We start from the raw sequence: 27,964 nt of genomic DNA, 5'->3' as shown, positions 1-27,964 counted from the left end.
CAAACTAGCTGGACACCATACCTATTCCAAGATTTTTGTAGAGATCTGCAATCAACTCCGAGTTATCTCTAAATGGGTAAATCAAATTATCAGGATGATCCAGTGGAACATTCTCCTGCAATAGAGGTTGAGATAAGTTTCAGCTTGAAACACTTTGCGAAAAGAGAAATCATACAATTGCGTTTAATTTTACCTTGAGGTTGACATAGCGTCCTCCTCTTTTCAGAAGACTGAGGCCTATTCTCTCTCCTCTTTTCAGAAGACCGAGGCCTATTCTCTCGGTCCTTACTGCACCGATAGTATCGAAAACAACATCAAATTTCCCTTTAACTGCCAATTGGATGTCCTGTCAAGCAAAGAGTAATCAAATTTCCCCTTAATTGCCAATGATGAAAGCAAACACACAATGACATACCTCGCTCAAGCAGTCAACTGCCTGGTTAGCGCCAGCTGCTAACACTAGAGCAATGTTTTCACCACGACATGTGGTCACGATGTGGCATCCGTGAGCCACAGCAAGCTGAATTGCTGAATAACCAATTATTTCGTCACCGCCCACAATGAGCACCCTTTCTCTACCAAAAGGAAACAACAAGGTCAAAATAGACAGCTAAATGGATTTCCCAATGGGAAACAAATTGATTTCACTGGACATGCAGTAGAAATTCAGAATGTACCCGATTTTCATCTTAGCAAATTCTAGTAATGCCGCCCACGCAGTCATGGCAGGATATGGAATCGCTGACGCTTCCTACAAGATTATACATGTGAGGCCACGATGCTCTTTCAATCAAAAACTTCACAAAAGAACTCGCTGCTAACCTCATGGGTAATGTTATCTGGTTTTTGTATGAGGTTGAATACCCCAAAGTTCAAGTACTCTGAGTAAGTGCCCCCCATCGAAGATTATATTGAACCCCAAAAACATCTTCTCCGGCTCTTATTCCCTCAACGTCAGGTCCAACTTCTAGTACCTCGCCACTGAAATCGTATCCCAAAACGAAAGGTGGCGATGGTAGATGTGCTCGGGAAGGAAGTCCATAAGATGTCTGGAAGCAGAACAGAGTTAACACAACACACCCAAACTAAGCATCCACGCATTTTCAGCACTGAACAACCGAACGCCACATCCAATGGCTAAGTATCCAAGCATTTTCAGCACGTAATGACCGAACGCCAGATCTAATGCCTAAAACATGCTAAGCATCCAAGTATTTTCAGCACTTAACGATCGGATTGATGGAACTCACCGCCAAATCGATGGTGTTGATGGAAACTGCTCGAACGCGAACCAGAACGTCGTATTCGAAAACAGGTGGGAACTCCACATTTCGGAGCTCCAACCCCACGGGGCCGCCGAACCGCGACACCATGACCTGTCTGCAACCGCCGATGAGCCTCCTGAGAGGCGGAGGAGGCCTCCTAAGCGACGGAGGCATGCGACGGGGAACGCGCCTGTCGAGCATTTGAGAGAGACGAAGACGAAGGAGCACTTTCTCCATGGTTTCGAACTTCTTTTTGCGATGGTGGTGGAGAACTTCGAAGAAGGAGCCGAAACGATTTATATGCCTTTTTTACGGGGATCCGAAATTTTTACCCGAGTATTTCGGGTTTGTGGGGGTCCGGCATTTTCGGCAGGATTTTTAGATGTAAGTATTGTTCGGGTCGGGTTTAAGTTAGGTTATGATCCTACCCAGAGCACGGCCCGATTGCCCCGATCTCCCCCTCTCTCTCTCCGCGAAACCCTAGATCTGAGCCGAGCTGATCGGCGACGGACCTGAGCTCGGCCCGGCGGTGGCATGATCTTTTTGAAGAAGGAACCAGTTCTTGGAGTTGATTTAGAATCTGCCATCGATAAAATGCCGTTTTCCCAGGCTAATAGGTTTGTTGGAACTCTTTTTGCTCAACGTGATGTTTCAGTGTCCTTGTTCCTCGCTGCGAATGATCTGATGTTCCAAACATCTTATCGATCTAATCTAGTGTTTTTTCGGGGATCTGGCGGATGCAATTATCATTTGACTCTTTCTTTATGCAGATGGGGAAACGCACCTCTTGACAAAGGTCGAAAGTGTGGAAACAAAAAAATTCGATTAAGCTGCCGGAAGCTGCAAAATCCTCTGAAATGTCAGAGTTTCAGCACAGCTCTCGGGAAACGGCAGGTACCTACAAAATTTATTAGCGGTAGCTAGGATGTGTGTAAGATCCTAGGAAAGAAATTATTGGTTTGAAGATTGTGGTCGTTGGTTTGGTTTCTTCACTTGTGAATGCTTGTTTCTTTTCCCTCTTTGAGGTATTGCGTTTCTTCAAACTTTTGTTTCTTCCGTTTTCTTGTTCGAAACATGAGCATGGAAATGGAGTCTTTCCTCTGTTGTGCTAGTTTAATTTTTTTTTTAATCCGGAAAAGGTACTAGCATCAAGAGAAATCGCTGAAGTATCCGACCAAGGCTTAGTAATCACCTTTTGTGGGTCTATCTGATAGAAGATAGCATTTCCGCTTGATTTATAGTTCATAGATTTGTCATTTGTTTACGCTTTCCGGTCATATGTTTAAGATTCTAACTGTTGGGATTATTTGTCAAACATTAATGTCTTTCCTAAGTTACTGTTTTCTGTTTTCTATCCTTCTCGCGCATCTATCTGAGTATTCTGTCATCTTACTTGGTTTACTTTTAGCTTCCATTAAAATAATTCAACTGATACGTGCTATCTCGTTTTAAACCCTGAGATCAAATTCTACTATGCTAATCCCTATCACGTGTATTGTTTGATTGAATAGGATTGGGGGATCTGTGATGGACATGAGGAGCAAAGCAAGGGTAGGTAACTCTGTGCGCGAGTAGTTGACAAGCGAACGAGTTGTTACTGCTGTTGGTAATCTTCACTGCACATGCTCTGCTTAACTTTAGCTACTTTTGATGATATAGACACTCTCTGGTCCTGTTAATGATCCTTCAAAGCTTCCTAAGTGGAACTACGATGATCCAGCACAAACCAGGTTCCTGGAGAGGACAGTGAAGTGATTTTATACTGAGTTTTTTGCTTTATCTTCTTCACGAGCAATTTTTAGCGCTTTGCTTGGTCATATGTTGGCAATTTCGCTTGTTAACTCGTCGATTATTGGTGCTTGAATTGACATGATTGTCTTATTCTTTGGAAATTTCATCAAACAGTCCTCCAGAAATTTTCAATGATCTTTTCGGGGGGGCAACAACATTCTTCGGAGTTTTCTCCCCTTATCTATACACGATGCGATGCATCGTTGTCTTTTTTTTTTCCTTGGGTATTACATTCATAGCATCCTTTAATTGCCGTCTAAAATCCTAATTGGGTTTTAGGTAATTTGTGATGCCTACACTCCTGGGGGAGAACCAATTCCCACAGATAAGAGGTGTGCTGCTGCCAAGATCTTCAACCATCCTAACGTTGTTGCTGAAGAGACCTGGTATGTTTCAAAGCCACAATCTTTTCTTTATTAGTTTGTTGGTTGACAATTACCTCTTTTCCATCCATCCAAACTTATCGTCAAATTTCAATCTCGTGGAAATATGTATGGACTTGAGCAAGAGTACACCCTATTGTAGAAGGTGTTAACTGGCCTCTAGGGTGGCCTATTGGTGGCTATCCTGGTCCCCAGGTACTGCAATTTTTTTTTAGCTTGTAAAGTCAACAGCTATAAAACTGAACACGGTTGTTGGTGTATGGTCTGGGCTTGGCACTCTCCTTAGCCATTTCATTAGCTTTGGATCCAGACTAGTTGTCCATGCTAAAACTAAAGAACGATCAATGGAATGCCAAGTGGAAGCAAGGATAGCTGTCCCGTTGTTGTCAATCATCTATTTTTCAGCATGATCAGGGTCAATTGACTGTGAAGTATCTGCTCTTTTCTTCCCTTTCTTTTTTCCATAAGGAGTGGGGCGCACATTCCCTTTCTTGAGTGGGAGAGTTTGATTGTGGAGGCTTAACCGTAACCTTTTTACCATTCACTCCTGTCTTTGCTAAAACCAAAGGTATTTGCCCGTTACTTGTGCTGGCTATGTCATTTTGGACTTCTGCTATGATGCTTCAGGGACCTTACTACTATGGTGTTGGTGCTGATAAAGCATTTGGCAGGGATATTGTTGACGCTCGTTATAAGGCTTGCTTGTATGCTGGTATTAAGATCAGTGGTATTAATTGGGAAGTGATGCCTGGCCAGGTAAGAGACTAGATCAGGGAGAAAAGATTTACATAATGACTTTTATTATGTGGGACTTTGCAGTTGTATTATATTTATTAATTAGACATGCAAATAATTTATCACCTTTAATGTAGTGGGAATTCCAAGTTGGTTCATCTGTGGGAATTTCAGCTGGAGATGAATTGTGGATCGCCCGTTACATTTTGGAGGTATTTTAACATTTAAAGATTCTGCTGCTTCTTGTTTTTCCTTAGTTGATGTTGACATGCTGTCTGTAAACAGAGGATAATGGAGATAGCTGGAGTGGTCCTTTCCTTCGACCCCAAGCCTATTCAGGATAGTCGATCTTCCTTCATGTTATTTAGTCTTCATCTCGGTAATGTCTACTTTGGAAATATTTCAACTTTGTACGGACTCATTTGTTTTCCTCTTATTGCACCTATCCGTTCTAGGGCGATTGGAATGGAGCTGGTGCTCACAGTAACTACATTATCTAAACCAAATTAAATGGGTAAATTAGGTTTTAAAGGGATTAATCTACCGCTTCGACCTATCTTTGAGAGGCACGGATACGCAAGAATGCCTGGGGGACAGAATCTCCAAACTGAGAGTCAAAGGGTTTGACTTTCTGGGCAACGCCATGCGGTTCACTGCCGGAGCATTTACAATCCATCTCTATTCAGCTTTGGAGCTTCGTTTCTTACGGAATTAATCTCGATCGAGAGAGGGAAAGAGAGCGATGCTTCGGCGACAAGCAACTAATTTTCTTTGACGAATTCGCCAGAGAAAATTAGCTGCCATTTTGATGAATTTTGGGGACAACTCTATGACTTGACTTTCATGGACAAGTAACTCAAGAAGCAAAAGCTAAAAAGTTTGATCTGTTGCTTGGGGTCAATGTGAAGGTTGTCTAACCGTGGAGTAGATGCTGGCGAGAGGCGTTATTCTAGTTTGCGTCTTCCTCCTTCCCGATCACCATTCACTGACCCTTGGGCTCTTCCAATTCCAAGTACGATTCTTTTTTGTTGCCTCAAGCATTGTCAGTTTGAAAATTTTGATATCTGCCAGAAAAAGCTTATTACTGATGTCCGGCGTGAAAATGATTTTGATGAATGACGATTTCTTGAGGTTGTGATTACCTGCAAAAGTTTTAGTTTGGAGCAGCAATTGAGCAGCTTTTGGCAGAATGCTGCTGCTTGTGATTGATTGGAGCGGTTGCTCAAATCTTTTCACTGTTGCATTATGTGTGTTGCTTAGTTAGGCCTCATTCTTTTGACAGTATTGTGGACTGTCATCGCAAAGCATTGTTTGACACATACATTGCATTTTATGAAGTTTTTGTCGAATGCACGAGTGAGGTGTGAAATAAAGAAGAATCCCACATTGGGGGGTTGGAGTACAGTGAAGCAATTGATAATACCTAGTTCACCCATAATTCAATGGTTTAAGTCTTTTGGACTGTATGTTCTAATACTATGTTGTTAATTGTACTAGTGGTTTGCTTCTTTTGTTTGCCTATCTATTGTCATGAAGGAATTGTGGATCTTGTCTTTCAATTGGCTAGTCAGCCTTTTAAAGAATGCGGTAGGCCCCACAAGGGTTTGCATATGTTCCGATTGGGTGGCGATGCATGGAGAAAGGAGCATGAGGAGTTCTCTTGGTGGGTTGTTGTGGCTGCTCAAGCTGATAACTTTTCTTGGGATCTTTCTACCACTCAGTTATGCTAAAACGATTTCTTAGTTGAATCCTGCATTCCTGTTTTTCTTAGACACTTTCCATTCTTTTGAATTTCTTTTTACATCTCATGTAGTCATGTCCCAAACAATTCTTAAGCTTCTTGTTTGCTGTTGAGTTGTGTTAACTGTTTGCAACCATGGGCCATGTATCTGTTATGCTTGTTTAAGTTGGACAAAGACTGAAGCTTTATCATTGAACTGGTGCATTTACATTTAGTGTAGTATATTCTTGTCTTGTTGCCGATACTCTGTGAAATTGGCAGATTTACTCTCTAGAAACCCTGTTTTAAACTTTCAAATACTTCCTGAGACGAAATATTAGATGTGCTATCTAGGAAAGGAAAGTAACAAAATTACTATTGCTTTTTGGTAGTTTCAAGGTTGTTCTTCCTCTGAGCACATCTATGTCCTTGAAAATGCACTTCTGTTGTGGTCATACAATCTACATTTCATTATTTTAAGGGAAAATGCCACAAAAAACCCCAAACTTTACCCTCTGTGACACATTTACCCCGAACTTTTTCTTGTGACACCAAAAACCCAAAACTTTCCTATTTGTGACACATTTACCCCGAACTTTTTTTTATGACACCAAAAACCCCAAATTTTCCTATTTGTGACACATTTACCCCAATGTACATTCTCCATAGGCATTTTCGTCTTTTCCGCTTTTTCTTTTTCTTTTTTACTTTTTTTTCCTTTCCGGCGAGGGGACCCTCACCGGCGTCGAGCGAGGGCGGCCCTCGCCGGCGTCGAGCGAGGGCGGCCTTCGCCGGCGTCGGGCGAGGCTCGCCCTCGCCAGATCCGGCGTCGGGCGAGCCTCGCCGGCGTCGGCGAGCCTCGCCGGCGTCGGGCGAGCCTCGCCGGCAAGGGCGAGCCTCGCCGGCGTTGGGCGAGCTCGCCCTCGCCTGGGCCGGCAAGGGCGAGCCTCGCCGGCAAGGGCTAGCCTCGCCGGCGTCGGGCGAGGCTCGCCCTCGCTGGGCGAGCGAGGCGAGCCTCACCCGACGCCGGCGAGGCTCGCCTCGCCAAATCCAGGCGAGGGCGAGCCTCGCCCGACGCCGGCGAGGCTCGCCCTCGCCGGATCTGGCGAGGGCGACCCTCGCCGGAAAGGAAAAAAAAAGTAAAAAAGAAAAAAGAAAAAGCGGAAAAGACGAAAATGCCTATGGACAGTGTACATTGGGGTAAATGTGTCACAAATAGGAAAGTTTGGGATTTTTGGTGTCACAAAAAAAAGTTCGGGGTAAATGTGTCACAGAGGGTAAAGTTTGGGGTTTTTGGTGGCATTTTCCCTTATTTTAATTTTTGTTTGCTTCCCTTGAGACTAGCTCTTAGCATATGCAGTACAGTACTGATGCCAACACAATATGCTTCAACTGTTTATTCCTTGAATTTATCTTGCATCTTCTATGTGATTGTCTCTTCAAAATAGAATTGTTCCATATCTTTCTAATTCTTAGTAAAGTGAGTCTCACCGTGGATTTTTCCTTCTACTATGGCGAAAATCTTGGTTGATCTCGTAGCTTCTCTTAACAATGTATATGCCTGATATATTGAATGATAAGTCATTATATGTAGTGATGGTATTACTCTAATTGATTATCTCCTGCATAATAATTGACGCAGCAATATTTCTTGGGACAAGTTCAAATCCAGCTGTTGCAGATGGGGTTTCAGGCAAGTCAAACTCTGAAAATAATGCAGAAGCCGCTGATATTGTTGGACTCCACAGGATTGATGACGGTTCAGTTGTATCGAATATCCATACGGCCAAGTGGAGAGTATTCACTGATAATGGGAGAGATTCATTTCTTCAGGCAAGCTTCCTTGGTGATATACTCTATTGTTCTGAATCTGGTATTTTTGATGTTGTTTTATCTTTTTCATTTTTTTAACATGCTAGGGTAAACTGGAGGAAGCTGAAGATTCTTCCTTTCTGCACTGCAAGAAGCTAAAGAAGGGTTTGGACAGAGGGACGAGCATGTGGCATCCTCATGCAACAATCTCGTGGGTCAACTAATCAGATGCTTCCTTTGCCTATATATATGCTTGCCTTGTTCCAAATCTCTGAAAAGTTGAATAAGAAATTGTGCTGAAGGAGCTTTCACTCATCAATGTCGGTAACCATGTTTGTGTTCCATTTGTATTAACTGATGGAAAGAAGACAAATTAGATGGTATCTTTTGAATTTATTGGTGAAGTTTAAAGCTAGATTTGCCTGTGACATTTCCTCTAACCATTATCTAAATCATTCACTCAATACTAATAATTTGATGTGTATAAACAGGACTACATCTCTCCTATTTGGATACTCAAGGATTGAACTTATATGGGTTTTCTAAGAACATTTATTAGAGGATGTTGGAATCCCTTAGTTCAATGCCCCGAATCAATGTAATGTTGTCCCCTTACAACTATCCCATCTCTCTTGGTTAGCATATCTGGGAACGGTGGATTGAATAAATTGAATGCAATTGTTATATTGAGTAATCAATGACAAGCTATGTCACTTGTGAAACTGTGGTGCAGAATAATAATCTGTTTGGTTACAATATTCTGTTCAGGCAGAGCTTTATGAGGTTATGAAGGCATTTGATAAAGCTGAGCCACTGTACTTGGAGGCAGTCAATATTCTTGAAGAGTCATTTGGTCCTCAGGATATACGGTATAGCTTGATACTTATGTCAAACTTGCGGTAGATTGCTCACCATTATAACTTTTATCGTGGCATCTTTGCACCATGATAGTAAATATTATTGAAGTGACAGAATCATGCATTGGCTGATACGTGCAAAATGCATGACATGTTGTCTTGCTCTGTTTGTTCGACAGTTTTGCTTCCGCTAGTTGCTTTGCTTTGATTGGGAGGTCTATTGAGTGGGTCCTCTGTTGCATGTAATATGAACTGATTTGCTCTCCGGGACCTGTAAAATGCAGAGTTGGAGTTGCCTTTCACAATTTTGGCCCGTTTTATCTTGCACAGCGTAAGTTAGAAGAAGCTCAAATCCACTATGAGGTAATTAAGATATTCAATAATGGTGGCATTAGATTCTTGGCTGTTCTATGATGTGCGTATTGAATCTATGCCTATATCTGATAGGGAGAACTCAGACTGTGGCAATTTAATGCTGAGAAAGGAATTTTTCATTTTTATGACTAATTTACTCGGTAACTTAGCCTAGGAAATGGAAAGGTTGACTTTGTATTGGGTCAGTTTAAGAAAATTCTTTTGGTTGGACAGTTTGACACTGTCATTCTTATCTATAAGATTTTTGTCACATTTTATGGGTCTGCTTCCATCAAAGGTAGGTCATTCTAAGGAGGGAGGGCAAGAGAGAGGGGGGGGGGGGGGGTGGGGGGTGGGGGGTGGGGGGGGGGGGGGGGTTAGTGTCTCTCCGCTCTGTTAGTGTGTTGAAAAATGCCATATAATGAAGGAGGTGATTTTATTATCTTTGTATCAGATTAGTCACTGTCAGTCTGCTGCATCTTTTCTCCTCATCATTGAAATGTTTTTGCTGCAACCGTCAGCCAAAGTCTGGCTTTTACTAAATTGATTCGATAGTTGTTTTCTAAGTAGCTACATGCTCCTCTAATTCCTGTTTAATTGCTACTTCTTTTTTGGTCAAATGTTTAATTGCTACTTACTTGAGCCGTTTATACATAATATTTTCAACACAAACGCAAATTGTCTTCCTTTTCTCTTTTTTTTCATTTCATTGTGTGTGTGTGTGTGTGTGTTTTTTTTTTTTTTGGTCTTCTGGGTCCCGGAATGATTATTTGGACAGAGAGTTCAAAAGGTATGTCATGTGAGCCATACGTTTTAATGTTGTTTCCAAGCACTTGAAGGAGTCATACATACATTCTCGCATGGTTACATGTGCAAGCACTTGATGGATTCATCTGTACTTACTTGCATGGTCGATTGTCTCAACTCCCTAAATTGGATATCACTTTTTCTTGAAGTGAGAGAGCTACCACTTTTCCAACATTTGAGCTCTTCCAATGTCACGTGCTTCATTGTCGGTGGCTCGACCAGCTCAAGCTTATAACAGGCACCTAAATTTTTTTTGAATTTCACTCTTTGGAAATGTTTGTTTACAGTTTAAGCTCTTCTGTAGTAGTCATGATAATGATATCTGAAGCAAGAACCAGAGTTTGCATAACAGAGTTTCATTTCTTTAATATGCATATGCTTAGAGTTGCAGATGAAGCAATTGCCCATTATGTGAAACTGTTAGCTCAGTGCTATGTCGAAATGATTCAGATAAGAGGGAGAGTCTTGGGATATGGTCATCCGGATTACGCAGACACCATGTATCATCTGGGAATGGTAAACTCGCAGTTTTCTAGTACCATTCTTCTGCTTGTTTTGATAATTCCGCTTCTTAAATTGCCTATGTCTGCAATATGTTGTTCTTGGTAGTTCTCAAGCACAAGTATGCCGCATTTATATCCTGTTCTTTACTCCATTTGTGCATTAGCTGCGTGACCTTAGTCTATCAAAGTCGTATTTGGTGAAGGTGTCCTTTCTCCCCTCCACTTTAATTATTTCATGAGAGGTTTATTAATTGCTTTCCAATTTTTTTTTTCACGTTTCTCCTGCATACATATATTCATGAACTTGAAATTACAGAGAATAACTTGTTTGAAGCAGCACTAAACACCAATTTTTGTGAGACGCCTGAAGCTTATGAGGCCATAACGGATTCATGTTAAGATCTTTGTACATTGGTGACTATTCTTTCTGACTGTACTTCTTTTGCACAAATTAACTTTTGTCTTTTACCCCTGAACTCTAAATTTGTCAGCAATTTAAGTTCAGGTGCTTTATGGTTTCTTAATTTATGTTTTCTGGTCATTTACGCTTATCTAATGTTGCTTGACGGTTCCAATTGCAATGATGATGCATTTCTAGAACATGAAGACTCGTTGACTTGTTTGTAGCATTCCAGAAGGAAGACTCACTGCGCTATGTGCCTATGATTATGTTATTTTTTTCCTCGAGCCAACATAATCTGGAAAGGGCTATGTGATTGAACTGCAGGTGCTACATCTACAAGGAAAACAAAAGGAATCTGAGGTTCTTATCTTCGATTCGATCCGGATTTTGGAGGTACGTAGGAAAACATGCTGATTTTCTTTATTCTGTTCTCCTTTCTGACTGGAATTATAGCACACAGAAGCTGGTCAAGGAGAATCTACGGTATGTTTGAAGAGATTGCGTCGTCTAGCTCAGATGACTCGTCTCATTCATTTGTACTTGGTCTTTTGTTGACTAAATGAGTAGCTAACTAAACTCTCTGCAATGTGGAAAATGAAAAGCTAAGCAACTAGATACAAAACCTTGTTGCCTCTGTTTAACTAGGACGTACAACCTTTCAAAAGCCACCTAAATAGCAGGCACATGAAATCCAAGACTTCCTGAACCTTCTAGGATCTCAATGACTCCACATATCTCTATGCCTTACCTTGTAGACAACTTCCAAGCGCCCTCGTGACTCAGTACATCAATGAACTTCTCCGCTAAATATGAGAGGATCATCAAGACAACATGGCACGATATTCCTAAGTGTATACCACTTTGTTCTGCAATGTCTTCAGTAATCATGCGGAAGCTCACCAGTTGTGATGATCACCAATTTATTGCTTTATCAGAACCAGATCAACCTCAGAATCCGCAGGGTTCCATCTTGATGTTGGACCGTCTAGCTGCATTCCCTAAAATATGTTAGTGTTGAACACACCTGCTATTTTGGAGCATTGCAAATTAGCTAATTAAACAATGTAGGTGAAAATAGTGGATGTGCTTAGTAGAATACATTTACTAAATTGAACCTGCACAAGAAAGTTCTGTTTTGCCTTAATACCTCGACAGAGTAACTCCAGATCCGGCATTAAGAAGGTCCTGTCTACTTCTGATGTCTCCTCATTTGAGAAATTTCCTTTTCAACTTGACTAATTTCTCGTGTTTCAGCTCATGCATATTGACTTTTTAAGAATGCTGCATCCCTGCCCGAGCGATATCCTCAATCAAGCTTGCTGGATGCTTTAAGCATGAAAGATGCTCAACCTTCGCCTCAATGAAACCACAGACCGACCTCTCATGAGCGAACTGCACGTGAACATAAGATAAACCTGATTTGTTTGAGAAAACTTCACTAGCTAACCAAAAGAATGATTCACCCATAATGAGAAAATATCACAATCAATCTAAAGTTATAAGATCATAGTGGGCTACCCCCACTTATGAACTTTTAACCAACAGTGGCGTCGCTAATTTTACTGAACTACCATATTGCCAAGCTAGCCCACATTCTGAGTAATCTTCTCTTCTATATAGTTTAAATCTCAATAGTTTTCTCTGCTTAATTTTTTTGGTTGCTCTGCTTTATTGACAGACTGTTTTTTTTTAGTATTGATCAACAGCTTATGCTCCCATAATCAGTTTTATGGCAGGAAGAAAAATGAAAGGTCTAAATTATCACGACAATGAGAGAGCTAGTGGCAAGAGGTCAAGTAATACTCTGCACCGCACGTAACATATTTTCCACATTTTTTGTTGCCCTCATACATCTGAGGCAAAGAGTTTACTCCCGTTCTAGCTGCTAATACAAATGAGAGTGCTGTAATATGAGGATATTAGAAGATTCACTTCACCAGTACCATTACCTCGATAGTTGCTAACAATCCCAATTCTAACCGTACGAGGACAAATCACCTAGAAATGTCCCACTTAGGCTATGCATTAGAAAAGGAAATATGTACAAAAATAACATCAGCACACATCCCTGGACAAGGAAGCCTTTTTCTCAGTGACCACGAAGCATCAAGCCAACGATGTATTTCTTTAAAACCCAGCAAAGCAACATACAAAGAAAAAGATGAGGCTTAGTCCACTGAAGAGTAGAGCGATTAACCTCTTTGTAAGAAGACATGCATCCTAAAAGGGCGTCTTCAGCTTCAACAAGATGTGAGTTCTCATCCTGGTCAATAGAGCAATACATATGACAAGTCAACTGCAGTGAAGTAGCTCAACAGGGTACTTGCATAATTGAAGGAGTACCGTACAAAATCATAATATAGGCATATGCAGTGAACGCTATCAGTCTCAGAAAGGTAAGAGCCTGGCCATTGATTTGCAAACTTGCAAGGAAGAAGGCTGCAATAGATTTAAAGAAAAGTATGATAGGAAGATGACCGGCTGTTCCACTTTTCAAGTTAAGGCGTAATGCGGCATTCTATTTCAAATGTTAAGAAAATTATAACTTTTTTGTGAAAGAAGACAAGAACATCAATTTTCACCGGGGACCAGAATTCACGATTATTCCTGAAGTTTGATTGTCTATCACGACATTGTTATTAAGTTAGAAGGACAAGAGCTTCAAGTATAGAATGTGTGCACCCAGGATACCAGTCGGCGTAGCTGTTATAGACAACATAATGGCTAAGTTCCTCAATAAGATAACCAAAACAGATACGATGCAATGAATTCAGGATACATATGCCACCTATGATCATTGAAAAGCAGCATTGCGTGATTCTATTGTACATCTATGTCAAATTTGAGCATCTGATCTTCTTGAGTTCAATGTAATCGTGAAGTTTAACCACTTCTAGAGAAAATACAGTTAATCAAAGAAGTAAGTGGTTTTTTTCTTTTCGATCAGTGAAAAAGAGTGCATGATACTCCCAATAAGTAGCCCAATTCCAGAACACATGAATGTTCGAATTGAACCTGATGCTCCAAAGTCCACACCATGCCATTAGAAGGAAATAACACAACAATCATCAAGTTGCCTAATGCAAAGTGAAGATGCATCACTTGAGTAATTTGGAAAAGTAAAAGTAAAATAAGAAGTTGATTTTGCAATACTAACCCGTGACTCTTGCAATTCTTGCTTGGCGAGGCTCAGGAACCCTAATAAATCAAACGACTGCAGCCGGAAACAAGCCCATGAAAGAGAAAAATGCCTCAATCAACGAGGTTAAGCTAATGCCAGAATCAATGAACCTAAGGGACCCAAAATTATTTAATTTTTTTTACTTGTGCACTTGACAAAAGCCAACATTAGAGTTTTAAAGTTTTAACCAGGAGTACTTTGACCCAACTAATTAAATGATTTATTTCAATTTGACGATAGAATGACGTAACAAGTTCTTTCACATGTCTCGTTTTTTAAGACAAAATGAAGAAATCTGAGAAGGTGACAGTCAGTGGACTTCCCTAACCCCAAGCTTTTCCTTCAATGTCAAGACATCGAGAGAATGAAATAATGAAGACTTACCAGTATGGTCATTGCTACGCGTCCATTGTCTCCACTCTCTGCCGAATTTCCATTTCTCAATCTACCTCTCTGCTTCACTGATTTGATAGGTACTTCCCTCGCTATTCTGTCATTGGAAGTGAAAATCTTAATAAACATTGAAGCAAGACAGAATTGACCCTGTCAAATGTGGAAATTAATCAAACATCATAAAAATAAGAACCATATGTTTTTTGTATGTCCCTATTCAATCCATTCTAAACAAACATTTCAATAACATTTATGATCTTTACCTTCTAAGTGACCTGACTTCCCAAAGTCCCACAAATTTTTTTGAAATTGTTATTATGAAATGGAAAGGAAATATAGGCATTACATAGCCAAGTAATGTAGTCTCTCCAAAGAAAGGGTCTCTTGCATGAAGGAAAGATATTTGGTGATCGAGAAGAAGAAAGGTGCCCTGACAAGGTGGACAGAGAGGGAATTGTCCTATAGAAGATTGATGGAATATACATCAGCAGCCTTCAAGAATGAAAATTCATGTAGGTATATATTTAAGGAAAATAAGATTACCGGACGCTCAAACTAAGTGCAAAGCTATAATATGACTTTCAAATACTGCATCATAGCCTTCAAAATCAAGTTCCTGGCCAAACCACAGAGAATCTAAGAAAGAGAAGAGATTTTGGTAAAAGATTACCAAGTAGGACCCTAATGGCGTGAATAATAACTATTCTGTTCTAGAAATAAATTTCTGGCCAGAAATTTATTTTTCTATTTTTATTTTATGGATGAATTTTTGAGCCAAAATACGCGTTTGATAACAATACAAAATTTCTATTCTTGAAATAGAAATTCGTTTGATAACGACACAAAATTTCTCCCTCCCGGACGATTGGCAAGTGGGCGGAGATAAGAGGTGGGTGGTAGCAGGCAGGAGGTGGGTGGCGGTGGAGGACGGTAGGAGGTGGCTAGCGAGCAGTGGCAAATGGTGGTGGATGACGGCGGGAGGCGGTGGCCGATGGTGGGAGGCGGCAGCCAATGGTGGGAGGCAATCGGCGTTAGGCGGTAGAGAACGAAATGGCAGACGGCGGGACAACAAGCGATGGTGGTGGATAGTGGCGAGAGGCGGATGGCGGGGGGAGGCAACTAACGACGGAGGATGGCGACGAACGATGGCTGGCAGGCGACAGAGGATGGCAACAGGAGGTGATCGACGAGCGGCGACTGACGAAAGGAGGTGGTCGGTGGCTGGCGGGCGACGATAGGAGGTGGGCGGCGTCGGGGGGAGGCGTCAGGAGGCAAGTGATGGCAACAGCGAGCGGTCGGTGAGTGGCCGGCTAATAGCGAGGATGAGCAATGAGAAGAATTTTTATTTCTTATTTCTATTCTGGAAATAGAAAAGTAAAAATTATTTACTTCTGATTTCCATTTCAAATCAATTTTTGGAGTAAAAATTTGTTACAGAAATTGAAAAAATGAAATTACGTTATCAAATAGATTTTTGTTTCAAATTTAAAAATAAAGAAATGGAATAATTATCATGCGCACCCTAAAAGGTTAAGTAGACAAAGTATGACAATCATTGACTATTGACTTAGAAGTACATGAGCCATTCAGCGTGCCATCTTGTTAAATTCCTCCGAGCTCTATACTCCCATCAAGAGCAACATAATATTTATTGTCCTCTGCAGCAGGAGGAGCATGATTCCTGTTCAGGACATAAAAGACAAAATCATGAACATCCAGAGAGCGTCAAGGTCGATCACAAGATATTCTGATTTAGTTGTGGCTTACTATTTTTTTACTTAATTTTATGGAATTCAACTGTACAGTTAGAGCCTAAGATTAAAGATTACAACTTATGATTGTATTAGTAAATTATTCGCCATTGCCATACATAAAACAGATGGCACAAGTTAAAATAAGTTAGATACTCGATACCCATAACTTTTATGGCTCCAACCAATGTGTATGAGAGAGAGAGAGAGAGAGAGTATGTTGAAGCTCAAGCTACTAGCGAAGAGTTAACGAAGAAGCAATTTAAGACCTTATCGAGTTGTCTAGGAAACCTTTCGCCTTGTCTAGCTCAACAATTGCTTCTGCTGGAATTCTCTTCCTTAACTGATTGGAAATTAGCATTCCCACCCTAGCCAAGCGAAGCATGTTGGCTGCAACCTGCCCAAGGAGCAAAAATAGTTTGTCTATTCGAACAGCAACACGTTTTTCCACTTCCAAGCTTAAAAATAGTACTCGATGAGAATAAACTACATCAGTACATGTAACCCAAGCCCTCAATGAACTCATTTTGGGAACAATTTGGCGTTTCTACATTTTACATATAAATAAATGAAGATCTAGTATCCTTACCAAAAAAAAAAAATGAAGATCTAGTACCTTTTTCTTCGGGATAGTTATGTAATCAACTTAAAATCCGAACCCGGGAAAAAGGGGAAAGTATGGTCCATGCTCAATGCAAAGTGGTGTAATTGTTGCCATATGTAGAACACCAAGTCTAATTCAAACGAACAATGAGATCTGACAAATGACATAAGGCAGGGCTTCAACTTCTACATTATTATCTTCAACAATTCGAAAATCACGCATATGGGAACAAAAGATTATTAAGCGACGTTCCTTAACATATCAACGAGATCATGAAGACATGTCCACTTCCAGCAATCGCACATCGGAAGTTTGACCAGAGTACCTCCTTGTAGAAAATTTTGCAAGTATGTACAGCAAAGCCATCGAAGGATTCAAATTGTGGCACCTCAGACAAACTAAACAAGTAGAAGTGCAAGGTTTATATGGACGATACATTTCTCCATTTACAGAAACAATATGGAGAGAAAAGGCATCAGTAAGAGATCCAGGTATCGAGAAGAATCGAGAATTCTAAATCATGCTGGGTCAAAATTTGGAGAGTCGATGATAGTAAATACTGTTTGTGGCTTTCTTTCAGCAAAGTCTTCCTTGCTTCCAGACACCTATAGGAACAATATCTCCGGAACTTGTTTGGAAAACGTTATGGAGAATTGTCATTTTCAAATATTGATATGATAACTCACCTTTCAAGAAGTTTTTGTGCTTCGCTCAACTTTCCAGCTCTGTAGTGTCAGGGTAAGTCCTTCAGCAGCCAAGACAGTCTCCACAGAATGCCATGCCTTGTAGTCCATTGTACATTAATTAGACAGTGGAGGAATATGTCGAACATCATAGAGGGAACCATGGTGGCTTCCGGTGGTATCAAAGCAGTGTATGACTAAGCCTTATCATTACTTTGACAATTGGCAAATTTTATGGTTGCCGTATATGAACACATTGCCAATTATCATTGGTCCAAAATAATATCAATAGGACAAAATTTCATTTCAAATTTCAAATAAAATAATGAAAGAATTTTATATTAAAATGAGATTAAATTAAATTTAAGTTTATATTAAATCAAGCACAAGCTCCAAAAATTTAAAATCCAAACCAACTATATACTTTTTTTAAGCTTGTAGCAAGTAAAAGTCCCAAAATAAAATTAAAATGACACAAATTATCAAGCCAAAAGTTTTAAGTCAAGTTTTAAATATAAATTAAAACTATAAAATATCCACGATAGAAGGCATAAAATGAACTATTCCAGAAAGAGACAAGAAATGTGGAATGAACCTAAATAAGTCAAATGCTGCTATTGAAAATAATTTAAGATGAAAACCATGATTGCACTTACCCAATGTAATGTATATTCTAAAATAATCATTTGAAACAAATTAAATTTACCCTATAACTAAACTAAGATGTTTGCACTAAGAGTTTACATATTGAGACTATCTATCATAAGGACGTTTAATAGAAAAAAATGCACTCCCTTTAATCAATGGATTCTTGAATTAAATTGATGTCACAAAAGTAATTTCGTGATAGCAGACTTAATATACCATCATATCTATACCCTAGTTTTCATTTTTTGCACAAATAAAATTCCTTCGACTTTTTCGTCCGAGCGCATGCATGGGCTGTGGAGCTAGTAGACATTTATATGACTAGGCCACCTATTTCCTTTTTGGCAAAAATGAATTGTTGACAACTGGACAAACATATTAACATATCACCAAAAGTATATTACGAGTATTCAATGATTGCAAAACTTGTGCCCGACCTAGTCTGCAATTTTTCATCCGAAATGCGATACTTATGTTCATTTTTCTTGTCTTTTCCACAAGTAGGTAGGTACTTATATGTACGTATCGCTCAACTGAAGCCAATTCAAAAGTTCAATGACATGATTGAACATTTGAAAGGTACAACAACCTGAATCACACATGTCTCAAAATTGAATAGCGAATTCTAATATACCATAATCAAGGACGAAAGTTTCATGTAAAATCAAACCTTGGACAACTCTAGGAAAAGTGTCAGAAAAGTCATAAACTTATTGCATTAATGCCAATTTAGCCCTAAACTTTTTTTTGTGCCAATTTAGTCATAAACCTTTTGATATAGTGCCAATTCAATCTTTCCGACTAATTTTGGCTAGATTTTGCTGACATGGACGCTGAGCCGGCCTATGTGGCACGACCGGCGTTGACGTTGATAACTTTTAATAATATTTTAATATTTTTTTGAAAATTTTTATTTCTTTTTCTTTATTTCTTTTTTTTTTCCATTTCTTTTTCCTCTGGCCGGCTAGGCTCGCCCTCACCGGATGGCCACAAGAGCGGCCTTGCCATGGTTGGGCGAGGCTCGAGCCCTCGCCCGATCCGGGGAGGGCAAAGGCTACAAGGTCGTAGCCTCTACCGAGCCTCACCAACCAGAGGAAAAAGAAAGGGAAGCAAAAAAGAAAAGAAAAGAAATAGATAATCCCAAAAAATATTAAAATATTATTAAAAGTTGTCCACATCAGTGTCGACCGTGTCACGTAGGCCGGCCAGCGTTCACGTTAGCAAAATTCAGCTAAAAATTAGCTAGAAAGATTGAATTAGCACAAAGACAAAAGGGTTATGACTAAATTATCACAAACACATTGGGTTTAAAATTTTTCTGACACTTTTCCCGACAACTCCAACATATGAAGAATCTTTCTCTGCAGATTCTCGGCATCCTCAAATCGAATGGACTTTAAATACATCTAAACAAGGCAAAGGGCAATGATATGTTTCCTTAGATGAAAGATACAAACTACTTTATTATTCAAAAGATAAAAAATCAAGGTAGCATAAAAAATAAAAATAAAAATCAAGGTACAGGCCAAAGAGCAGATCAAATATCAGAAGGTTTCACGGTGTCTTGTGAATTGTGATTGGACGATGGCACTCAATAACTGTACAAAAAATTTAGTCCTTGGTTTCGTAACGCGCTAGGTTTTGGTTTTTGGGATAAATGCACCCTTTTGTGATAGTATAGAGAACTATATATATCTAACATACTTACAGCTATTGTGAAAGAAACATATACATCACAAGGTCATGTCATTTAACTTAGCTAGAACCTGTCATGCTTTCGATTTTGTTGTGATTATTCCATTCCACCTAAAAGGCAAAGTGGAAGTTATACTAATACATTAATATCATTTCCTATAAGTATTTCATATCATTTGTAGAGTATGATCATTTCTGTAAAGTTCATTGAACCCAAGTCATCCAAGAAATTCACAAAAGTGGTGCCCAAATCAAAAGTTTGTACCGTGAAAGCATTCACAATGTAAGATCAGAGTTTTAAACTGAAAACTCAAAATAAACACTACAGACATGTTCGTGCCTATGGTCAATAAGTTTTCTGGGTCAATCCCATGGTCAACAAGTTGGGGTGACAGAAAAATCTAATATTCACAAAATCTAAACGATTACATGCTCAAAATTTCCTATAAAGTTAACGTATCCATCAATATAAACATCTTCCTTCTGGTATAGGAGCCCCCTCCTCAATGGTGAAGCATTCTTGAATATCAATCGATGAACTGTCATTAGACTATGCTTTCTCTACATTCCTTAAAAGTGACAATCGCTCATCAAATACATTACGTAGATTAATGTTTGTCGCGTTCAGTCGTAGCTCACAATAAAATTTCAGACTGGGGAAGCAAAAAAGGCCAACATCTGGTTTTCATGACAAAGCCCAACAGTAGAGGTTCCACATTAGATATGTCAAACGGATGGGCCGGATTGGGCTGGGTTTGGGTTGATTTGAAAATGGTTCAAGCCAAATAAACCCATTAAACCCGTTTTGATCCATTTTCATGTAATACAAATCTAATGACCCATATTTGACCCCACCCATACCCAATTTATACTCGACCTGGTCCATATTGCTAAAATACTTCTATATTTATCTCAATTTAGGAAAACTTATGTCCAAACTAAGATGAGAGTGGGGAGTGGTTAGTGCGAGATTGAGTGAAGTTGAGAGAAATAAGTCGAGTTTAAATAAGCTATAAACCCATTTATGACCCATTACGATCCATTTATGATCTATTTAACACTCATATTATGTTTATATACATTTATGACCCATTTATTGAATATAATTAACTCATTTATTGATATATGGTTAACAAATAGGTTTATGACCCATTTTGACAGGTCTATTCTACATTGACAAGAGGTGTGAATCATGATCCTAGTTTCTCAGCGTTCGACAGTCTTCAAGTTGATGAGGGAGGGTTCAATGCCGATTTTTGTCATTTGATCGGTTCTCGATCGTGTCACTCAAAATCGGACCGCCGCAATTTCGCATAACAGGTGATGATACTTGAACTAGACAAGCAAAAACACTAAAAAAGAAGATACTTCAACTAGTAGATAAGTAGGATCGCGTGGAATTCGCTAGTATGTACTAAAATGTAATGCGCATGTTCTGAAAGCTTTTTGTGTCTGCGAATATCGTCCAACATAAGACGGTAATATAAGGTCTGTAACATTCTCAATGTGTTGATTCGTCACCATATTCCGAAGCGCCATGTGCTTTCGACGTTGCCCGGTCTTACGAGTATTTGGACCATCTACTCTGCAACTTGTGGAAACATCTGCGGTCCACCTTGACATTAGTTGTCGATCGCGAAAAGGAAGGCAACATCGACGACTAAAGCACGTCGATCCCGTGCGCCATATTCCCTAAAATCCAGCCAAAAAGTTCAAAGTTTCCCGCAGGCTTTCTATTTCACCTCCAGGAAATGCCCCTGATAAGGACAATTTTTTCCATGGAAAAACAATTCCCTGACTATAAAGACAAGTCAGAAGAGTTCATTCACTAGAGAACTCAATAGCTGGAGTCCATCCCCAGACTTCTCCACCTAACATGAAGATTCAAAACTTAACCAATTCGCCAACCCTCAAAATCGTATTTATTGCTGACAACATAACAACAATGAAAGAAACGAAAAATTCTGTATTTCCCCTCTTTTTTCTTCTCTATTTTCTCATTCAATTTATGTGTGGTCCACCGTTACTAGAAATTTTCTCATAAAATATATATATTTAGATGATTTTGTTACAGTGATCGACTTCATAGTTCATACGAGTCAAAGCGATTAAACAGTGCTTGTGTGGAAAGAGTTTCTCCACAAAAGTGACATGATAAAAGATCCTTTCGTTGGGCTGCCGTCGTTCTTTCTTTCACCAGGAAAAGGAAAGAAAACATCGCGTAAGATGCCAGCGAAATACCGACGTTTTATCGTGAATAAGCGTGGAGCTTCAAATTTCCAAATATTCCATCTCAAACTCCCTCTTGTGATACACCTTTCTCGTGCCACCTTCTTCTTGCTCCTCCTCTTTCTCCTCCAGCTCATTCATGGAGAGAAAGAAATCGGGACGCAGAGGAAGCGCATATGAATTGGCTCTGGCCAAAGCGGCCACATGGGCGTGGTACGAACGCGGGTCGGGGTCGGAAAGGAAGCCGATTTGAGAGTACGACATCATGGGGACTCCCCGAGCCCTGAGGCCGTCGCAATACAAGCAAGAAGCCAAGAGATTGGCTCAACTTGCCAAGGTTCAGGATGAGAAGGATAAGGAGAAGGAGAAAGAGAACTCTCTAATGGATCCATACGAAGTGCACATGATTTCGAGGCAACTAGATCGATTCATAGAGTCTAGTCGAATCTATGATAACAACTACGCCGGTTCTGCCAAGGTCGGGCTTCATCACAATCACTGGAATACGACGTGTCATTGCCGGAGAGCAAGAGAAGTAGCGGCAGCAAGACGCGGAAGAAGAAGAAGAAGAAGAGTTTGGGGTTTTGGCAGAAGCATGGAGTGATGTGTGGGACAAGAGAAGATGTGGTGGAGGCATCAGTTTTCAGGGAGGCCAGGTCAAGGCACAACAAGCACGTTCCAGTAGTTAGATGAGATGTCCAGAGTATGATCACACTGGGCTTTTTGCACAATAATCAAAATGAGTGACTTTAGCAAATCAAGAAGAGTATTTTGTCCTCTGATCTTTGGTTATATCATGAGGTTTGCATCTATGCGCTGTGAATGGGTAAGGCGTGGTTGTGATACGAGCGTGGGCATAACAGGTGAGTTCACCCATTCTCTCTTTCTCATCACTTGGAAACTGAACTAGATTGCTGGAGTTAGAAGTGGAATCGCTCAGGAGAGGGGATTCAACCCCCACAAATGCGATAATGCAATCAGTTCCTTCTGTCGCCTGACTTCTCCGTGAATCCAATATCCTCCTCGCCCGTGAATCCTTATCCTTATCCCTTTAAGGACGAGTCAAAGAAGGGGGCTACCCGATCCATAACAGCAAGTAACTCCTAACACAGAAGGGTTCTTTGACACCCATCAAACGACGGATGAAAAACAATGCAGAAGCCGGTACACACCATCAAGCGATTGGCTTGGTTTAGGCCCTTAGATCATGCCTTGATAAACCGTTAGTGATGGAGATGCATCTTTACACAGCACAAGTCATGATCACAAGGTATAAATCGAGTCAACTTATTTTTCACGCACCAAATAAGAAAAAAGCCAATGCTAAAGTTGATGATATGCAGAGGGTCTGCTCGTATACGTGGTCTCCATGCGGTGGAGAGAGGTTTCCTCGTCATGGCATACCACTGGGACTGATGTTTTGGTCTTGTGGGTTCCAGATCCTCTCTCTCTCTCTCTCTCTCTCTCTCTCTCTCTCTCTCTCTCAATCGTCTCGTCACCTTCTTGTTGGTTGTTTATGTCGCTTGACAATATATTTCGTAAGTTATTTATCATCTCATTAGTTTCGAGTTTGAATGCTTATGGCGGATGCGATGAAAACGCTTGTCACTGACGAGTTTCACTCCCATCATCGACGAATCTTTGTTGTCACCGAGCTTGTGGTGCTAAGGCTCCACCCGGACAATGTTTTGAGCGAATTCTGACATCACATGTTTACTCGACAGTCTACATGAGCAATCCGGCAATTCATGTCCGTAAGAGTTAACCGACAGAAGAAAAATTTTAACCTAGAGGACTAAGGCAAAACATTTCAAAAAATATGAGGGTAATTTCGAAATTAAGAAAAAGTAAATGGGTGACTTTCGAATTTCAGACAAATGAAAGGATCGCCGGTTACGTTGCTGATTTGACCATTAGTTAGTCCTTCGTCTCCATGCTTTGGGGGCAATCATGGCCAACCTCAATCTCTCCAAAATTTGCCGCCTCCGCCGTGACGCCTCCTCTCCCTCCGCCGCCGCCGCCTTGTCCAGCGGCGCCATGTGGTACAGGCCTCCGCTACCGTGCCAGCCGCACGACCCGACCCGACCCTTTCTCTCCTATCCAAAGCCATATCCAGTTCTCCCACCAGGCCCCTCCATTCCAACTCCTCCCCCCTCCGCAAACTCCACCCTTCTCTCACCTCCGCTCCGACCACATCACCGACCTCATCGCTCGCAACCCTGACAACCTCTCTCCTCCCTCTCTCTTCTCCTTCTTCAACTTCGTCTCCGCGCAGCCCCATTTCCGCCTCGCCGTCGGATCCTGCTGCGCCGTGGCTCACTTCCTCTGCTCTCGCAAAATGTTCCCTGAGGCCCAGTCCGTGATTAATCTCGTCACCTCTCGTAAGGGAAGGACTCCTCTTCCTCGCTCTTTCACTTGCTTCTCGAAACTAGAAGTGCCGATCAATCCGTTTTCGTATTTGATGCTTTGATCATCGCTTATGCGGATGCCAATTACGTGCCTGATGCGATTCAGTGCTTTAGGCTGATGAGTAAGCGTAATTTTCCTGTCCCATTTCGTGGTTGTGGGCATTTGCTCAATAGAATGTTGAAAAATAGCTTGCCGGAGGTGGCTTTGGGGGTTTTATATGGAGATTTTGAATGCTCGATACCCTGCTAATATATATAGTTTTAACATTTTAATGAGCAGATTTTGTAAAGTGGGTAAAGTTAAGTCTGCACGGTTATTGTTCAATGAAATGCCAAAGCGTGGTTTGGCCCCTAGTGTCGTTAGTTTCAATACATTGTTCAGTGGATATTGTAAGGTTGGCGAAATAGAGGAGGGGCTTGGGTTAAAGAGAGTCATGGAGAAGAGTGGATTTCATGCTGATGTGTTCACTGACGGTACTTTGATAAATGGCTTGTGTAAGGAGAGCAGGATAGAGGATGCAAATCTCTTGCTGAAGGAAATGTCGGAGAGAGGTATTGTTCCAAATGATGTTATTTTCACTACCTTAATTGACTGGCAGTGCAAGAATGGGAAGATCGATATGACAGATATTTATCAAAAAATGTTGAGCACTGGTGTAAGACCTGATTTGGTTACATATAACACACTCATCAATGGCCATTGTAGGGTGGGAGACTTAAATAAAGCAAGGAAGCTTGGAAGAAATGAAATTGATAGGATTAAATCCTGACAGATCACATACACTACGCTCATTGATGGAATATGCAAAGAGGGAGACATAGAATCTGCTTTAGATATTAGGAAGGAAATGGTTGAGAAGGGAATTGAGCTTAATAACGTTGCATTTACTGCGTTAATATCAGGGCTCTGCAAGGCAGGACGCACTGTAGATGCAGAAAGAGTACTGAGAGAGATGTTAAAAGTGGGAATTAGACCAGATGACGCAACATATACTATGATCATGGATGGATTTTGTAAGAAGGGTTACTCAAAGATGGGCTTTAAATTGCTTAAGGAGATGCAAAGCAATGGTCATGTACCAGGTGTTGTGACATACGATGTGCTTATGAATGGACTATGTAAACAAGGTCAGATGAAAAATGCCAAGATGCTCTTAGATGCAATGATGAATTTGGGTGTGGTTCCAGATGACATTACCTGCAACGTTTTGTTGGATGGGCATTGCAAGCATGGAAACTTTGTAAATTTTGGTAAAATAAGAGATGAAAAAGGGCTTGTTCAACATTATGCCTCGTATACTTAATTGGTTAACGAATTGACTAAAGCTTCAAAATCTCCCCAAAATGGATGACTGCAACTTCTCTGAACTATATTTGATCTCTCTGTTCAACGGGCAAAACAGAATAGACAGCTAAATAATTTGTTGTATCGAGCCCAGCTTTTTCTAAAGCTTTGGATAAACACGAAGCTGGTTCGGCAATGACAATCAAAAGCATGTGCCTATTCTTGATTGAAGAAAATGGAAAACCTCTCATTATGTCAGTAATGGACTATGATGCGCAGTGAATTCCTGCTTCCCTGTTTTATAAAAGCATCAGAATGTCAGCTACTCCACAGATCAAGGATGCAATTTGATCTTTCCGCTGAAATAGGTCAGTTAAGTTAAAAAATCGTAAAACATGATCTAGGTGCTCGAGGCACGGACTGGCTGGGATGCAGTCTGTACTGCTGCTATTGCCCCGATGGTGCTGTAATTTACCATTGCAAGTTTGATTGGAAGTGAAGGCTTCATGTTGCTCCATTTCACTTAATCTGGGAGCAAATCCCATAGGTAAGACCCTTACCAGAGGAATGATGACATTTGATTGAATGAGTGCACACACGGTACAAGTGAAACAGATCACTCTGAATTTGCTTGCATAGCAATCAAATATAGGATGTCTCGGCGTGAAATTTCTCTTCAAATCGTTTTCCAGTGTGTTAAAACCATACACGTGATTTATAGGATTTTTAATCCTTATATGGTGGCAAAATTGGGCCTGCTTGTGTCCTATTGCTTTATCCGCCAAGTCAAGTTTATTTTGTAGATAATTTGGAGGGTCTTGTCCCTATGGGAGCCCATATCTTCAGGCTTTTATGTTCTTGCTTGCAATTATAGCGTTAAGTTTGAATTTGGATAGCTCAAGCTGTAAAAACCATCAATGAGGTTATCATTCATTGGTTTGAGAACAATATGAAAAGAAAGATGGCTTTGAATTTATATGGTCATCTGTCAAGTTCATATTCCATGAATAACATTCAGAATCCACACTGACCCGTGTTCAAGTCATTATGTTATCACATGAAGTATTATCACTTGATAGCCATGGATATACTAAGCATCTCGGTGTACATGCTCTTTGTGCTTTAGGGCTTTGTTAGGGCAATGACTTTTTGAAAACATCTACAATGAACTTCATGATGCTTTTAATATGCTTAAATATTATTGGTTCCTATTAAATATGGCTTGCATAGGGCAGAATCACTCTCTTGTTGGAGCTCGTCTTCAAAGCTGCATTTTTGGTTCTCCTCTAGAATTTGGTAATGATAAAGGTGTTATTTCAAGCTGCTTAGTCCACTTTATTGCAGACTCATGTGCTGAAGTCTCCTACAGATCAAAGTGTTTACGGAAACTTTTGCTTGATGACGAGAGACTCTTGCGCATTCAATGGACTGATCATCACGAGCAAATTCAGGCTTTAGATGGAAGTTCTAACGATGGTGGTGGATTTTGAAAGCTTTCTGGCAGTTCCATCTTGTATTTTCTTTGTTCTAGTTCTTGGATCATCAGACTACATGAACTGTTTTTTTTCATTCCATTTGCCCCTTAAAGCAGCTTGGCAATGTAATATCAGGGGATCAACTATACTTGTTCAAGGAGTGGCTGAGGCAATTGCCTGTGGAACCTGAAAATGAACTAAGCAGAGGTAGTTCTCAGATTTCTTGATGATTTTTGTTGGAGTCATTTTAGTATAGTTCCTTGGGATAGTAATGCTTCTGGGGTCTTGGGGGCATTGTGGATGCTTCAAGACTCAAGTTCACTCTTTGGGCTTGTCAATGAGCGGCGATTGTCGAACAGTGAAAGTTAGGCAGTGGTATCCACTAAAGAAGGCCTATAACTTCATAAGATTTTTACTCCAATATAGGAGTTTACGCCAGTTATAGGTAGTTAAAACATAACAAAGAGATCCTAATAAAAAAAAAAGGCATGAGAGAAATTCATAATTAAATTTGCAATGTGAATTTGTTTGACTCTGTTTGCAGCAGAAACCATCTGTTATATATGGTGGAATGTAGTCCTCTGGCTGCAACTTCAATGGTCATGTCTCTGTCTGTCCCAAATGGCGAACGGTATACTAGCAAGAAATCGAGAGATCTTGACCAAATTTCAGCTTCCAATCATAACACTTCGTGATAGTACTTGACACACTTAGACATGAGAAATCTAAGTAGTCATATTTCCTACCCTTCATAATGCATAGACATTGCAAGTTGGTTGGGTACATCTGGCGAGATATGCAGACAATTTAAGAACAGCAGTTACTCAAGTAAATATCTAGAAAGAACGTTGCACCAATATCAATATAAATAGTCCATTGAATAGGATCCAGCACAGATTCGAGCAGAATGGTTTTGTAACTCTTAGCAAGATTTAGTCCTAGTCATTCTCCAGTCTCAGTGCCAAGGGGGTTTGATTGTCTC

At 40.4% G+C, this 27,964-nt stretch overlaps 4 protein-coding genes and 2 pseudogenes across 6 annotated transcripts; 4 read left to right on the top strand and 2 right to left on the bottom strand.

Annotated features, from left to right (window-relative positions):
• Window positions 1-4: 4 nt before the first annotated feature.
• On the bottom strand, window positions 5-1,502 carry LOC130139678 (dehydrogenase orf1-like). Its single transcript, XM_056317204.1, has 5 exons — window positions 1,251-1,502; window positions 678-751; window positions 416-575; window positions 194-346; window positions 5-115 (listed from the first exon to the last, which is right to left on the bottom strand). Exons 1-5 carry the CDS (start codon window positions 1,500-1,502, stop codon window positions 5-7), a joined length of 750 nt encoding a protein of 249 aa, XP_056173179.1.
• Window positions 781-8,467, top strand: LOC130139650 (glutamine synthetase-like). Of its 2 annotated transcripts, XR_008817754.1 has the most exons (10): window positions 781-2,159; window positions 2,777-2,816; window positions 2,925-3,442; window positions 3,561-3,634; window positions 4,067-4,195; window positions 4,312-4,386; window positions 4,460-4,513; window positions 7,537-7,727; window positions 7,814-7,917; window positions 8,198-8,467. XR_008817754.1 is itself a non-coding variant. In XM_056317083.1 (9 exons), the coding sequence occupies exons 3-9, from the start codon at window positions 3,346-3,348 to the stop codon at window positions 7,863-7,865; spliced, it is 672 nt and encodes a 223-aa protein (XP_056173058.1). In that variant the 5' UTR covers window positions 781-2,159; window positions 2,777-2,816; window positions 2,925-3,345; the 3' UTR covers window positions 7,866-8,136. The 2 variants fall into 2 exon arrangements, 1 of the variants encoding a protein (XP_056173058.1); XM_056317083.1 differs by lacking the exon at window positions 8,198-8,467 and having other exon boundaries at window positions 7,814-8,136.
• LOC130139651 (uncharacterized) lies at window positions 8,198-11,561 on the top strand. Of its 2 annotated transcripts, none has more exons than XM_056317086.1 (6): window positions 8,198-8,304; window positions 8,475-8,575; window positions 8,848-8,926; window positions 10,175-10,240; window positions 10,955-11,023; window positions 11,386-11,561. In XM_056317086.1, exons 1-6 carry the CDS (start codon window positions 8,269-8,271, stop codon window positions 11,422-11,424), a joined length of 390 nt encoding a protein of 129 aa, XP_056173061.1. In that variant the 5' UTR covers window positions 8,198-8,268; the 3' UTR covers window positions 11,425-11,561. The 2 variants fall into 2 exon arrangements, with proteins under 2 accessions (XP_056173061.1, XP_056173060.1); XM_056317085.1 differs by having other exon boundaries at window positions 10,955-11,027; window positions 11,094-11,561.
• A 63-nt stretch (window positions 11,562-11,624) lies between these two features.
• On the bottom strand, window positions 11,625-16,415 carry LOC115681147 (uncharacterized). Its single transcript, XM_056317084.1, has 6 exons — window positions 16,225-16,415; window positions 14,197-14,301; window positions 13,788-13,851; window positions 12,828-12,893; window positions 11,746-12,022; window positions 11,625-11,654 (listed from the first exon to the last, which is right to left on the bottom strand). The coding sequence occupies exons 1-5, from the start codon at window positions 16,338-16,340 to the stop codon at window positions 11,903-11,905; spliced, it is 471 nt and encodes a 156-aa protein (XP_056173059.1). The 5' UTR covers window positions 16,341-16,415; the 3' UTR covers window positions 11,625-11,654; window positions 11,746-11,902.
• Window positions 16,416-21,953: 5,538 nt separating this feature from the next.
• LOC115681159 (uncharacterized) lies at window positions 21,954-22,572 on the top strand (annotated as a pseudogene).
• Window positions 22,573-23,764: 1,192 nt separating this feature from the next.
• Window positions 23,765-27,205, top strand: LOC115681160 (putative pentatricopeptide repeat-containing protein At1g09680; annotated as a pseudogene).
• Window positions 27,206-27,964: the final 759 nt, after the last annotated feature.

This window comes from Syzygium oleosum, unplaced genomic scaffold (genome assembly GCF_021117445.2).
Source record: "Syzygium oleosum isolate NSW1041296 unplaced genomic scaffold, Sole_v2.1 Sole_v2.13, whole genome shotgun sequence".
Taxonomy (NCBI): domain Eukaryota; kingdom Viridiplantae; phylum Streptophyta; class Magnoliopsida; order Myrtales; family Myrtaceae; genus Syzygium; species Syzygium oleosum.
Note: the sequence above shows the minus strand (reverse complement) of the source record. Positions and strands in the feature narration are given on the sequence as shown.